The 12,854-nt window shown below is 40.7% G+C and overlaps 1 protein-coding gene across 1 annotated transcript in view; it reads left to right on the top strand.

The window, feature by feature from the left end:
* CCDC88C (coiled-coil and HOOK domain protein 88C) overlaps positions 1 to 12,854 on the top strand; it is a 92,097-nt gene that overhangs the window by 30,163 nt on the left and 49,080 nt on the right. The window contains exons 2-4 of the mRNA XM_029087149.1: positions 1,810 to 1,879; positions 10,431 to 10,489; positions 12,130 to 12,213. Of these exons, the coding sequence (XP_028942982.1) occupies positions 1,834 to 1,879; positions 10,431 to 10,489; positions 12,130 to 12,213 (189 nt within the window). The 5' untranslated portion in view covers positions 1,810 to 1,833. The remainder of the gene's footprint in view (positions 1 to 1,809; positions 1,880 to 10,430; positions 10,490 to 12,129; positions 12,214 to 12,854) is intronic.

Here is a 12,854-nt window from a genome sequence, read left to right as displayed (position 1 = left end):
CTGCCTCAGTGACGCTCCACATGCCGGGTGACTGGAAGCACAATTCTTTCTCTTTTTTGCCATGGAAATTGCTGGTTAAAGCTCAGTACTTTGGTATATGCAAATTCTGATTTGTTTGTTTGTTTAAAGCCTCAGTGCCACACTTTATTGTCATAGGAGATACTGCAGTCCAGCCATGTGTTGTTAAATCCAATAGATTTTGCACCTGCTTTGGTAACAGGTGCAAACAAACTTTTGTTTAATGTGTCTCAAATGCACAAACTATAAAATGCATTTGGCTAATGACTCGGCAAATGCGTGGTCTGCATTAGCCAAACTTCACATTGCTCTGTAGAGCCTTCTTTCTTTATTAACAGCACCAAAACCCCCATCAGCTGTGACCCTGAGATATTTCTACTTTATCCAAAAAAGAAACTGCTGAGGAATATGCTTTGAGTATGGATCAGAGGAAAGAAAATGAAATGTGTACTGTCCAAAACATTTTTTTTTTTAAATTGTATATTTTAGAGTATCCACTCTGATTACTTATCAAATGCTGCAGGCTCACTGAAATATTTCCTCTTTCAGTCAGGCTTAATTTTCCTCCTATGGTAACTTTGAAAGCAGAGAAATAACAATGGGGTGACTTGGAGAGGAAGTGTTTGGTTGAATGGGCGATTGTTTCAGGAAACGTGTTTCTGTGCTCTGCTGCAGTACTTTTTCCCCTGGCTCTGAATGCTCTGCAAGTATTAATGCCTGTGCCCTCCCACTGGCCTTAGAGGTAGGCTAGAAATGGAGACAAGTGGGGAAAAGACACCTGCCAAACCTTGGGTAGAGTTATATGTGTGAACCTTTGTTTCCTGAATATCAGCACAGTGCTTTAGTCACTCAACAATTTTCCTCCCAGGCTTTTTATGTGAAATAAATACTTGTCTGCAAAATGTTTTATTCAGATCATCATAAATGAGTGCTGGTAACTGCAGGTTGAAGCTAACAGCAGTGCTCCTGTGCTCTGTATGTTTCTGGGGTGCATGGCTCAAAGTATTACCATGCAGAATCCCATTTGCAACGTATTTATTTGTCCACCTTTGAGCATTTTGCCTGTCCTAGGGCTTATAGACTTTCCTGTCCCTTCAGGCCATTCTGTCATTTCAGAGTAGCTTCAGGCAGCTGACATTTAGATATTGAACCTGGCCAAGCAATGCACCTCCCTTCCTTCATCTCCCCCAAAATAAAATGACCTTTAAATGAGGCTCATGACATACTTTAATCTATTTTACTTTCCATTAAAAACAATGTAAACAAATCTAGAACTTGCACTGCTTGGAGAAGCTGGATTGAAAGATGTCTTTTCAGTAGCTTTCCCTCACACCTACTTCAACCCATCATTAAAATCTCAGACCCATGACATAGTTTGACCAATTATTTGAATTACTCAAACTTCACAGAATGGCTTAGGTACCTTTGAACCCAGTGCATTTGTACACCCTGGAACTTAACAGCAGCTGTAATGAATACAGGGCATGCCTGGGGTAAAGGCATGACTGATGGGTGTGCCTGGCATGGCCCTGCATTTATCCTGATTAGTGCCATGGGACTCTTTAAGTTCTATATAAGCCATTGTTAAAGGAGATTATTAGCGTATGTTAGCTGTGCAACCTGATGCCATCTTCAAATAGTGATTTTTCTCTCAAGTAAGGCTTCTTCTTGTGACCTCTGACCTGCCAGTGCATTAAAAGCTTTGTAATCGATGGAGCTCTCTGTTCTTTGTGGTGTGATTGATTTGAATTCCTTCACACTGAACTTTGCCTGTTGCTCTCTTTTGTTTAGGAGGTTCTCCAGCAGCTGATTGTGATGAATTTACCAAATGTTTTAATGATTGGCAAAGATCCTCTTTCTGGTGAGTAGTTTGTTGGGTTCTCCACCCTGCCTCTTCTAATGCTAAATAAAATTTGTATTTGTTTTATTTTCTTAAATTACAAACATGCTTTTAAGCAAACTATGCATATTTGTAGCCAAACTACAACTATTTAAATACCTCTGAGTCTCACAGTTTAATCTATCTAATATGTAACACTTAAATTTACGTACCTGTGCATACAAATATAATATCTGACATATATGTCTGCATGTCATACACATACATGTATGACAGTGATTTAGTTCTTGCTGAAGCCAGAGCAGCAACTGTTTGCTTGAAAGTCATGTCTCTTCACTCCCTGCTGCAAGTGGCCCAGGATACAGTCTGCCATAGGAGAATCATGTGTCCTCCGTGTTTTCTGACCTGTGTACCTGTATAATCGGTACAGTTCAGGATTGCCCTAAAGTGTGAAGGAACTGTTGCAAATGAAGTGTGGGAAGAAAAATATGTGAGGATGGAGAGAAAAATACAGTATTACAAATGGGGAAAAAGTAAGGAAGAGAATCAACAAGGAGAAAAACATCTATCTGACCATGTCGTCTAGGCAATGGCATCTGCTACATGAGGTATCACGTCAAAATTGACCTGGAAGTGAATGAGCTTATGTCCAGAGCTCAGTGTCTTTGATGGAGCAAAATGAAAGTTGTTTAGCCTGAAAACAAAGTTGACTACTCCTTAGGACCACCCTTCTGAAATAAAAGGGTTTGTTGCTGTGGTTTTTACTTCTTTTTTTTTTTTTTTTTTTTTTAATGCCCATTCTGTCTCTGCCTTAGCCTCATGCCAGTGCCAAGGACAATGTATTTGTTTTTACCAAAGAAGGAAAACTAGATGAACCCTGTCAGCAGTGGTGGGGAATAACACAGGAATCAGCATCTCCAGAACAAACAAATGGCAGAAAACTTGGCAGAGGCTTTTATTTTGCTGCTCTTAGTAGCACTGGTGTGTATGTACAAAAAAGGGTTTATATCAGAAAAGAATATTAACTTACAGATGTTGGAACACTGAAACTCATAGTCTTGGCACTTCTGCAGTAAAAGCAAGCTGAGGGTAAGACATCTACTTCTTCAGCAAAAGGATTACAGTCTGCAATGCCAATCATAATTCTCCTGTATAGGCTACTGTTACGGGTAACGAAGAAAACAAATACAAGAGCTGTTGCTTTTCTCAGTCATATGGGCAATGGGCAGAGCCTGGGCTTAATGCCAGTGAATAGAGATGTTGGGGCCAACGAGGCAGTATCTCTGCTGGCCAAGTGTCAATGGAAAAGTCTGGCTGGTTTCTTGTCATGGCTGTTCCTGGGCAACAGCTGGGAGAAGACTCATAATGCAGTAACCACAGTGTTGGTTCCTGGGGAAGCTGCACACTTGAAAGCTGTCCTGTATTGAGCTATAATTGCCCATCATTGACCAGCTGTTTTTTGTCAGCACCTTAGATCTTTCTTTGAAAGAAGTACCTGGTGTGTCTCTTATAAGAAAGATCTTGATCATCCATGTGTTCCCATCTTCTAGCTCCTTTAATTACAACAAGAAATTTTGCTTCACTTTCTGAGATCTTTTGAAATGTGGTGGTTTGGTTTTGTTTGTTTATTTGTTTCTATTAATGTGATCTTTTAGAATTTATTTTATCCATTGCTGACTTATCATTGGTATTATTCAGAACACTGGAAAAGAGGATAAAGAATGCGAAAAATGTAATTTCTGGACATCTAAAATTGGGTTATGTTTGTATTAAAAAATATTAAATTCTTGTTTAGCCATACTATATAACGGTTTTGAGAACCAGTCCCAGCTTAGACACCACAGAGGAAGGTGATGAACAAAGAAAGACTTGAGATGTACTTGCTCCAAAGAATTTATTCAAGGAGGAGTATGTGAGCGATAGGATTTCAAGAGAAACTCGTCTCAGTCTTACCCTTAGGTGGATGATCACTGGTAAGATGTGCTAAAGAAATAGTTAGCGATGTGGAGAACTAGAACTTCCTTCAGGAAGAGAAACCTGGCTGAGAGCTGATGGGAAGCTCAGAGAGGGAACAGGAAGGAGAAGGCTGAGGAGAAGTTAGTAAAACCAATACAAAAAGCTGAATGAAGGAATAGGCTGTGGGTGAGTGATGACCAGGTGACTGTCAGGTTGATGTCTTTGTTACTGCATGTCTTGCAGAGAGAAGTGAGAAGGCAGGGGCACTTGGAAGGGGAAGAACAAATGAAATGAGAGATTATCTCTGTCAGCAAGAGAGCTAAAGGAGGGCTGCAGATTGAGTAGAGGTGTGAGGGCAAAGCAGTCATCAGCAAGGGAAGCGGTGCTTCTGGCATGAATAGAGAGAAGCCCCAGGGAAAGCTGACAGAAGCAAGGAGGCTGGGATGACAGTGGTCTGGGGAGAAGACATGATGCAGACAGTTGTTTGAGGGAAGTGTTGAGAAGTGGCAAGAACAGTAGAGGAGAAACCTCCTTCTCTGTCTCAGTGATTCAGTCCAGGACAGAGACTGAGAGGGAAGGAGGAGAGTCCTGGAGGCAGCATCTGCAGAGACAGTGCTGGGCAATATGGGAGACCAAGGAGCAGGCAGTCTGCAGGGCTGGGGTGGATCTGAGGCAGTGATGAAATCCCACTTGTGCCTTCCTTGTCCTGTGGGTAAGTTATCTGAATGAAAGGTCCATCTCAATCATAGGAAGAAAAATTGATCCCGTGATCACATTCCTGGAACAAATACAGTGTTGCTTTGTACTGTTTGAGCTGGGGGGAAGGCTTCTAATGACTGTATTGACTCCATAGATCAAGATCAGGGAGCTGTTAGATCATTCAGTATGACCTACTAAGTAACAATTTTAGTGACTTATTCCTTTTTAACAAGCCCACATGATGTTTTGCTATGCATATTTTTCAGAGCTGTCTGTTCACCAGGCTATCTGCAAATTTTAGGTTTTCCTTCTAAGACACAGACAAAAGTGGTGTTACGTGTACTAAATTATAAACTGCACAGCTCTAAAGCCGAGAATGCTGTTCTTACTATTTAGCTCCCATTTGGTACTCAACAGTTGGGACTACTGAGAACTTCTGCAGCTCTGCTTTGATTGTGAGACCATTGGAAAAACAGAGCTACCGCCACTAAAAATGCAGTAGCAATTGGGGTTTTTGCATAGGAGAAGGCACATGTCTGCTGGATTTAGGAGCTTTACTTGCTTTCATGTCTTCTAAATCATTTTGTTCCAGGCCATGGCAATTTTGCCTGCTTCAGTTCATTTAGCCATGGGCATAAAAGTTGCAAAAATATTTGTAATAAGATAAAGGCTTTGACTGTTTTCTCAAATATAGGGAGCTGAAAATAAACTTGGAAGTTTAATTAAAGGATTTACAAAATTTTCCCAGGAATCTGACTTGTAAAGCGATGCAGTTGACACTGCAGGATTTATTCTCTTCACTGCACTGTACAGTAGGCAACTATTATCATTAAATTTCCACTCTGTTTTTGTCTTCCTCCATGTTTTTTCAATTCATTACTAGACCACACCTCCCCCTGTGCTCAATGTGAAAATCATCAGCGTATTTGTGATCTATACACATCACTGTAATCACCTTTTATAGCTCCCTTTGGTTTTTAGGCATGCCTTATAAGTGGCCAGTCATTCATGTGCCCACACAAGGAATATCAGTATACAGTACTAGTCCCGAACCTCTTTTTAGAGGTGTTGTTTAATTTCTTAGATCCTAGACATGCTTAGTTTAACACAGCTAGTGCATGTACTTGGAAACTGATAGCAATTAATCCTTTGAAACAGTCATAGTTAAGTGGGGGGGTGTGGAATTTTAACTTTTTTCAGACAAAGAATAGAAATGAGGTTTTATTTGCCTGAAGTAGGCTCATTTTTGTCTCTTCAAAAAACTTTGCCATTTAGATCCCCTTTTCAAATTACATGTTAAGTTTGTGAATGAGAGAGCCCAAAGTCCCCACTAACCAGCATCTATAGAAATTGTTTTTCATCAAAATCATAAAAGATGTCTGCTCTTAACTGGGGTCTTTTTTTAATGTCTGGTTTCCTTCCTCATTTTGTTTCACAAGCCTCCAGAGGCACAAAGGTTCATAAAATATAAAACTAACAACTGCCTCAAGAGTGCAAATTTAGTGTTCAAGCTTTTCTCACTCAGGATGTTGCTACAGTTGGGAAAAACAGCACTCGTGTGTCTCCCCCCTTCCTGCCGTCTCCACTTGTGCCCCGGCCGCTGCGTGTGGCACTGCATGTGCTGGTGCTCCCTCTCCTTTGCTGGGGGAGCGTCCAAGTAGAAACGTGCAGAAAGTAAGTGGCACAAGCTCAGGATTTCACGTGCTTGGGTGCTCTTGTTTCTGTTTCCTCTGACACCTTTCCTACCCCCTCTCATTTTTTTTTTATTGTCTGTGTTCTCTGTACCTTCATCCTCCTTATTTTGTTGTTGTGTCTCATAATCCCTCTGCCCGCCTTCTTCCTGAGTCCTGCCATCTGTTTCCCACCCTCTATCCCCTGTGAGAGCAGAAGGGTCTCCTGGCCTCTGGCACAGGGAGGCTCCCAGGATGCACAGGTGGTGCCCGGGCTTTTCCTCCCTTTATTTTCCAGAAAACCTGCTGGCCCTCTCTTATGGTTGGGAGCAGATGGTCTTTCTGCAAATCCCCCAGGTGGCTGGTTCCCTTGCAGGCACAAACATGTGGCCAGAGAGCAGCTGCCCTGGAATTTTCAGAAAGGTATAAAAGAAAATAATTTTTTTCTTTTTTTTTTTTAATTAGCATCTTTCTGTTTAAGTGCTAGTTTTGAATCCTGTCCATTTGCTTCAGCTTGTGGGTACCTGTCTGCTGGCAGCTGCCCCAGACCTGAGCATTTGCATCCTAGGTCATCAGAAAACACTGTCTTGGTAAGGTCAGCTCATAAGGCTGGGTGGACCCAGTTGACTTTCTTCCCAGCCATCCTGGAAGGATTTGTGTCATCCCAATGAGCCAACATAGGGACGCCTTCACACTCCTGCTTATGCAGCACACAGGGAACTTTACCACCTTACTATATTAGCACAAATGAAGCCTTTTGAAAAGCACCACAGAATAATTCACTGTTCAGGAGGCATAATTGAATTGGGGGTAAAGTTCAGTTGCTTTTCTTCAATATATATTACGGGATAAATGTACTGTCCTGAGCATAAAACTAGGTGCTGTGCTGTAATCCTTGGTGTGCTTCTGATTCACTTAGTAAACTTGGGCACTCCACTTAAATATGTGGTATCTCAGCTCTCACTGTGAGTGAGGTGTAAGGGAGGAGAGGTAATTAATCCCTTCCTGGCTTATTATGAGGTTTAATTGAAAACTCTCTCTAAAGCACTTCAGATAGGTAAAGTGTTTTTTCATACTCATAGCCTATTTCTTTTAAATATCTCCTGTAAATAACATTATTCTACAAGGCTTTAAAATGTTACTCAAACCTAGCTTGAGTAAGAGTGATCTCGAAGTGCCTTAATGCCAACAAACCATTTTCACTCCATGGGAAACAACTTTTGAGAAAAAGCCTAAGGAACTGAGGGAAGTGTAGGTCTTAAAACAGTCCCACATCATCTTCTGAAACACTTGGGTGGCTGGCAGAGTAGATCTGTTAATTAGCCCTTTCAGTCTTAGAAGTGTTTCTCATTTTCATTAAATGTCGATAGCATGTCTGCAAGCATAAAATAATGTATTTAAAAAGAAATCTTGAAAATTATTTAAAAATCCTGACAGCTAAGTTTTCTGTGAAAGCTGCCAGTGGGTAGAGCGAACTGCCAAATGTTAGCTTTAAAACAGTAGCAAGCTAATAATATAATTATTACCTAAAATCTTTTAATTTCTCACTTCTTTCTATAAACTCTGGCTTGGCCTTCCCTGCCAAAGGGGTTTGCCACATCTGCTTCAGCTTCTCTTCCTGATGAGAGGGCCCAAGTGTGGACAAGATCTGAGAGTGGTGTTTCCAGGCAAGGTCAGTCCCTGGTGGGAGAAGTGGGTTGTCCTTGCTTAGTTACTCTGCAGTAATAGCTGAAGGTGTTTCACCTTGCAGGGTCATGCAGTGTCACTGATGCCCATCTGAATAGCTAAGCCTACTACTGCCTTTGGTGCAGAGAAGTAGAATGTGGTTTGAATGGGTTAAGTAGCTCGCATGTCTTTAGGATGGTATAGATGCTCTGACTGTTGGAAAGTTACCCTGTTGTTTTCTAAAATGAGTTATCTCAAGCCACTAGGCTCACCCTGAGGATAGTTGTGATGCCATGGTGCTCAGAGTGGAATTTATGGTCAACAGTTGGAGGTTCCCAGAGCACACAAGGGTTAGAGCACTTGTCTGGTAAGATCTGGAGCAAGCAGCCTGATAGCTGCTCATTCAGTCTGTCATGGAGAAGATGTTCTGCCCTGAGTAAGTTTGGGAGAATGAGACACGCATTCAAGTCACTTGCCCTCCATGACTTAGCAACTTGCTCTTGTGTCCCACAGGCATGCTCTGCATTTAATCCCTGGTCTGGATCTGCTCTGAAGGTGGTGCAGAATGAAACCCAATGCTGAAACTCTAATGAGAACCCAGTTTCATGACAAAATGTCTTCTCATCAAACTGTCTCCTTGGGCTAGTAGTGCCCTCAAAGGAACTGTTCATGAAGTAACAGGTGTTCTGTTGTTGTTGCTAAGAGGTTTTTTTGTGATGCTGTCTATATGTAAGGTTGTGTTATTCAGAATCATCTAGAACAACCAGACTTTCATGGACTGAAATATTATTTGTGTATTAGATTGTAATTTTTCAGAAAAGAGCAAGCTTTGTATGGATATGGGGAGAAGAGTAAGAATGATTTTACATCTTTCAAAAACAGTTCTTAAATATTCTGTAGTGAAATAAACTATATTGTATTTACAGAGTGAAGTGTGAGCTAGCACATTTTAAATACGTGTGTCTCTGCAGAAGAAGAATTCCTGCTTACAGAATTATTAATAATGTGGGACTTGGATATTGAGAATTCTAGTGTTGATTTGTACAGTATACTGATAATTTCTGTAGGGCATTCTTGAGACATTTTAAAGATTAACATTCCTAAAAGTTGTTGAAAAAGGACTGAAGAAGTAAGGTATATTTAAAGACTGCTTTAGGGCATTTTGTGTGCCCTAAAATCAGGAAATCATAAACCAAGTTATTTCCTAAGCTGCCTGCATGCAGCCACAGTGGCTTGCAAGGTTCTGGGAACGGTGGTAGTTTAGGTCAGTGTGCCTTTGCACATATGCAGGGCTGTGGCAGCTTAACTGATGAGTCAGTTTAACTCTGGTTTCTCGGGCTTGGGTTCTGCACATGCCTCTTAACTTTCTGCAAGTGCAGCCTTACAAGGGCGTGGTGTTGGTGGAGGAACACCATTGCACTCAGAAATTACCTGTGTATTTAGTGACAGGAGCAACTGAACACCTAAGTAAAGCCAGGTATAAAATGAAAACATTTATCCCATGGTTATACCCTCTGTGTCAGGAAGCATGCAGGTGTATGGGAATGAGAGGAAACTCTGTGGCCTCTTTCTCTTTCCTTCTCTTCCCTCACTGTGGATAAGGACAGGCTTTTCCTGGACCACGCTCCAGAATGATTTTTTTTTTTTTATTTCCTCATTGAAGCTCCTTGCCTTCCGTCTCCCTTTGTCTGTCTCTGCTACATGTAATTTTGCTTTACTACCCAGCAATCCCCACATTAGTTGGTTGAAAGATGATTTGAAGTTGGCTCAGAGCCACACAGGTTCCCCCTTGTGTGACTTTCCCTCTCCTAACCTTAGGCGGTGGCAGACAGGGCTGTTGGTTGCAGCAGGATTCCCTGCAGGAGCAACCTGCCTGTGTCTCCTCCCTCCCGTGGCTCCCTGAGCATATGGTTAACTGCATATTCTCCCTGCTACATCACTCATTTTTTATCCCTCTTAGCACATGGGGTTTGTGCTTTAAAGTGTGAAGAGGCTTTGATGCAGAACAGAGGCAGAGTTTATTTGCTAAAACACCTCTCGGCGAGAATTTAGGTGCACAGAACAGCATTCAGCTTTGGGATGTCTGAGTGGCAGCTATTTTACAGATGGAGAATTTAGGACAAGTCCTTGATCTTTGAGAGTAACCCTCCTTTGCTTCTGCTCAGGGTGGTTTTTGTTTTGGTGGGGATTTTTTTGGAGGGGGAAAAGAGGTGGTGATTTGGTGGGCTTTTTTGTACCCTTGTTAATCGCAAAACAAGGGACAAGCATTGGGCGTATGCATTGAACTATTTAAAGGAATTTTTTTCCCACTGTGTTGATCAGAAAAGCCTCAGAAAATGTAGATGAGGATAGCACATAAGGGGGGGAAGAAAAGTCTTGCTGGATTTGGGATTTTAAACTAATCCATTAGAACTGTTATTGTTACATGGGAAATATGGTAGCATTATAATGGGCAGATACATATTGTTCAGATACTTGTTCAAAGGCCTTATTTATCTTTTCAGGCAGATATTTTGGAGAGGATCACTTGCAAGTACTTAATGTGTTGTACATATGTACTGATTCCCTTCTTTCCTCTCCAGGTAAAAGTATGGATGAAATTAAGAAGCTGCTGTTGTTGGTTCTGGGATGTGCTGTGCAGGTGAACATTCATTAAAGACTTGAAAAATAAGTTGTTGTTGTTTTTTTTTTTTTAATCTGTTATTTTTTCTGGACTGAGAAATCCACCCAAAGATCAGTGCTGTATGAACAGATCTCCAGCTCAAGACAGTTTGTGAGCTTGTGAGAAGATGCAATAGGTGAATGAACAAAATGCGGGGGAAAGGAAGCACGCTTTGTGACAGCAGTAGCCTCAATTTGTTGCCAGTGCTTAATCAGCCATAGGATATGTCCTCTTGCAACTAAGTAGTTCACTTTGATAACAGAGTGGGAAATGATAAGCTTTGAACAGTGTTCTTGATATCAAGATTGTTGGTTTATTTTCTTACTGTTTTAAAATAGAGTGAAACAGTGCATATTAATGCTAAACATAGATAAGCTAACAGTCTAAACATTTGTTTAATGAATCCTGAATTTATTTGCATAATCTTCTACATGTAGAAAATCCAAAATGAATAGATACTTTGTATATTCATGTGAGGATTTTTACACAGTATTTGTTAAATAAATAGACAGGCAATGTATATGGAAGACTAACCAGAAATGCACAACAGTTACCAGATAAAGAAATCAGTGTTCTGCCCACCAAACCTCACAACAGACATGTTGCAGGCTAGCCTTTGCTTATAATTGACCTTGTTTGTAGGTCTGTCTAGTGTTTTTGTCATGCCTTGGGACACTTACCCTGCTCAGCTATGTCAAGTCAATTATGTCAGGGTAAAGCTGTCTACATATGGCTGCTGTGAACTGTACCAGTGTTGCATTGCAGCACAAAGAATAAAGGTCTGATTTGGCAAGTTGCTGTGCATCCTCAGTCCCCATTTATGGGTCTGAGATTCCTCCCAGTGAAAGGAATAATTGAAACTCAGAACCAGGCCCTAAAAGAACACTGTAAATGAGGGGTTTGTTGGGAGTTTTTTTTTGTTTGTTTTTTTTTAAATAATCTTTAAGTAATGCTTAACTTCATAATGCAGAGTTGTTACAGGAAGACAATAATGTTGTTAGTGTACAATCACAGATATACAGATAGCAGATGTCTGCCTCTTTTAGAGCCTTAAGTAAAAGATTTACTAAAATCTGTTTGTCTGAAATGTCATTCATTTTTATCCAGAATGTTGCCCAACCCCATTTTTTATCTAAAGCACATATTTATTTAGTCCAAAAAGCAACATTATGCATTGATGTGAATAGTGTCTAAAGTGATGCATTTCTTTTCATTGCCAAAACCAAGCAAAATGCAAACAGCAAAGCAGACAGGTTAAATAATGCAATGTAAATATAGGTTTATATTTGTGCAGCTCCATTAATGAAGCTGTGATGATTTCCTCTGGCTGTTGCCCCAACCTCTTGATCTCAGTGTGTTGAACTTGTTTTTGAAGAGCAAAACCAGCCATTTAACTTAGCCTTAATTGTACTGACTGTAAAAAGTTTAAATAATTTAATGCATCATTCAGCTCATGCTCCATATGGAGCAATGAAATGTTACACCTTCTATTGTGACAACGTGTAGATCTGGAACATTTTGTTGTTAGCAATGTGGGGATTTTTTATTATTTAAATGAAAAATGGTGCAGTAAGTTTTAAGATAGTAGCACTGTTTAAGGGTGTGATTTCTTTTAACAGTGTGAAAGAAAAGAAGAGTTTATTGAAAGAATAAAACAACTGGATATTGAAACACAAGCTGCCATTGTGTCACACATTCAGGAGGTGGGACTTTCACTATTGTCGATGATGACTTTTAATCTCTCCCTTCCTTGAGTTAACAAGGTTTTTTTGCTATGAAGTATTAATGTTTGCAACTTACCAAAAAAAAGATTGAATATGTTACTACAGTCAAATTATAAGATGGAAAATGATAGGTGCTGGGAACGCTACTTGGCTCAGTGCTCTTTTAAAGAGATGCAGTGGTAAATGCCTTGCTTGCCAGTTATAGATTGTGTAGAATGAACTGTTTTAAGGGTCTGTGTGTAATATTTCCAAAAAGCATGTGTGGCTTAGGAGCTGCAGTGCCCCTTGCAGCAATGGTGTAGGCACTTAGTCCCCAAGTCCTGTATTGAGAGACAGGCTCCCCAGTCTGAGTTCCAATGGTCTTGAAAAGAGTGCTCTGCAGCTGAAATTGGATGTACACTCTGTTTTTAAAGAGTTTTATCCAATGACAAGTATTCTTGGACTTTGAAAGTTTCTGTAGAAGGAAGGAATACAGGTAGGCATTAGGAGCAGCTTGCATTGGTGACCTGAAGGAGAACCATGTAGAAAAGGCCGCTGCTGGCTGTGCCTTGCTGGGAGCAGGCACTGGCTGCGGCTGAGTGGCGGTGGGTGCAGGTATAGAAAGCCTGGTACACTCAGAT

The sequence above is a fragment of the Antrostomus carolinensis genome, unplaced genomic scaffold (genome assembly GCF_000700745.2).
Source record: "Antrostomus carolinensis isolate BGI_N321 unplaced genomic scaffold, ASM70074v2 scaffold41, whole genome shotgun sequence".
NCBI lineage: Eukaryota > Metazoa > Chordata > Aves > Caprimulgiformes > Caprimulgidae > Antrostomus > Antrostomus carolinensis.
The sequence above is the reverse complement of the archived record's forward strand: the minus strand, read 5'-3'. Positions and strand labels throughout refer to the sequence as shown.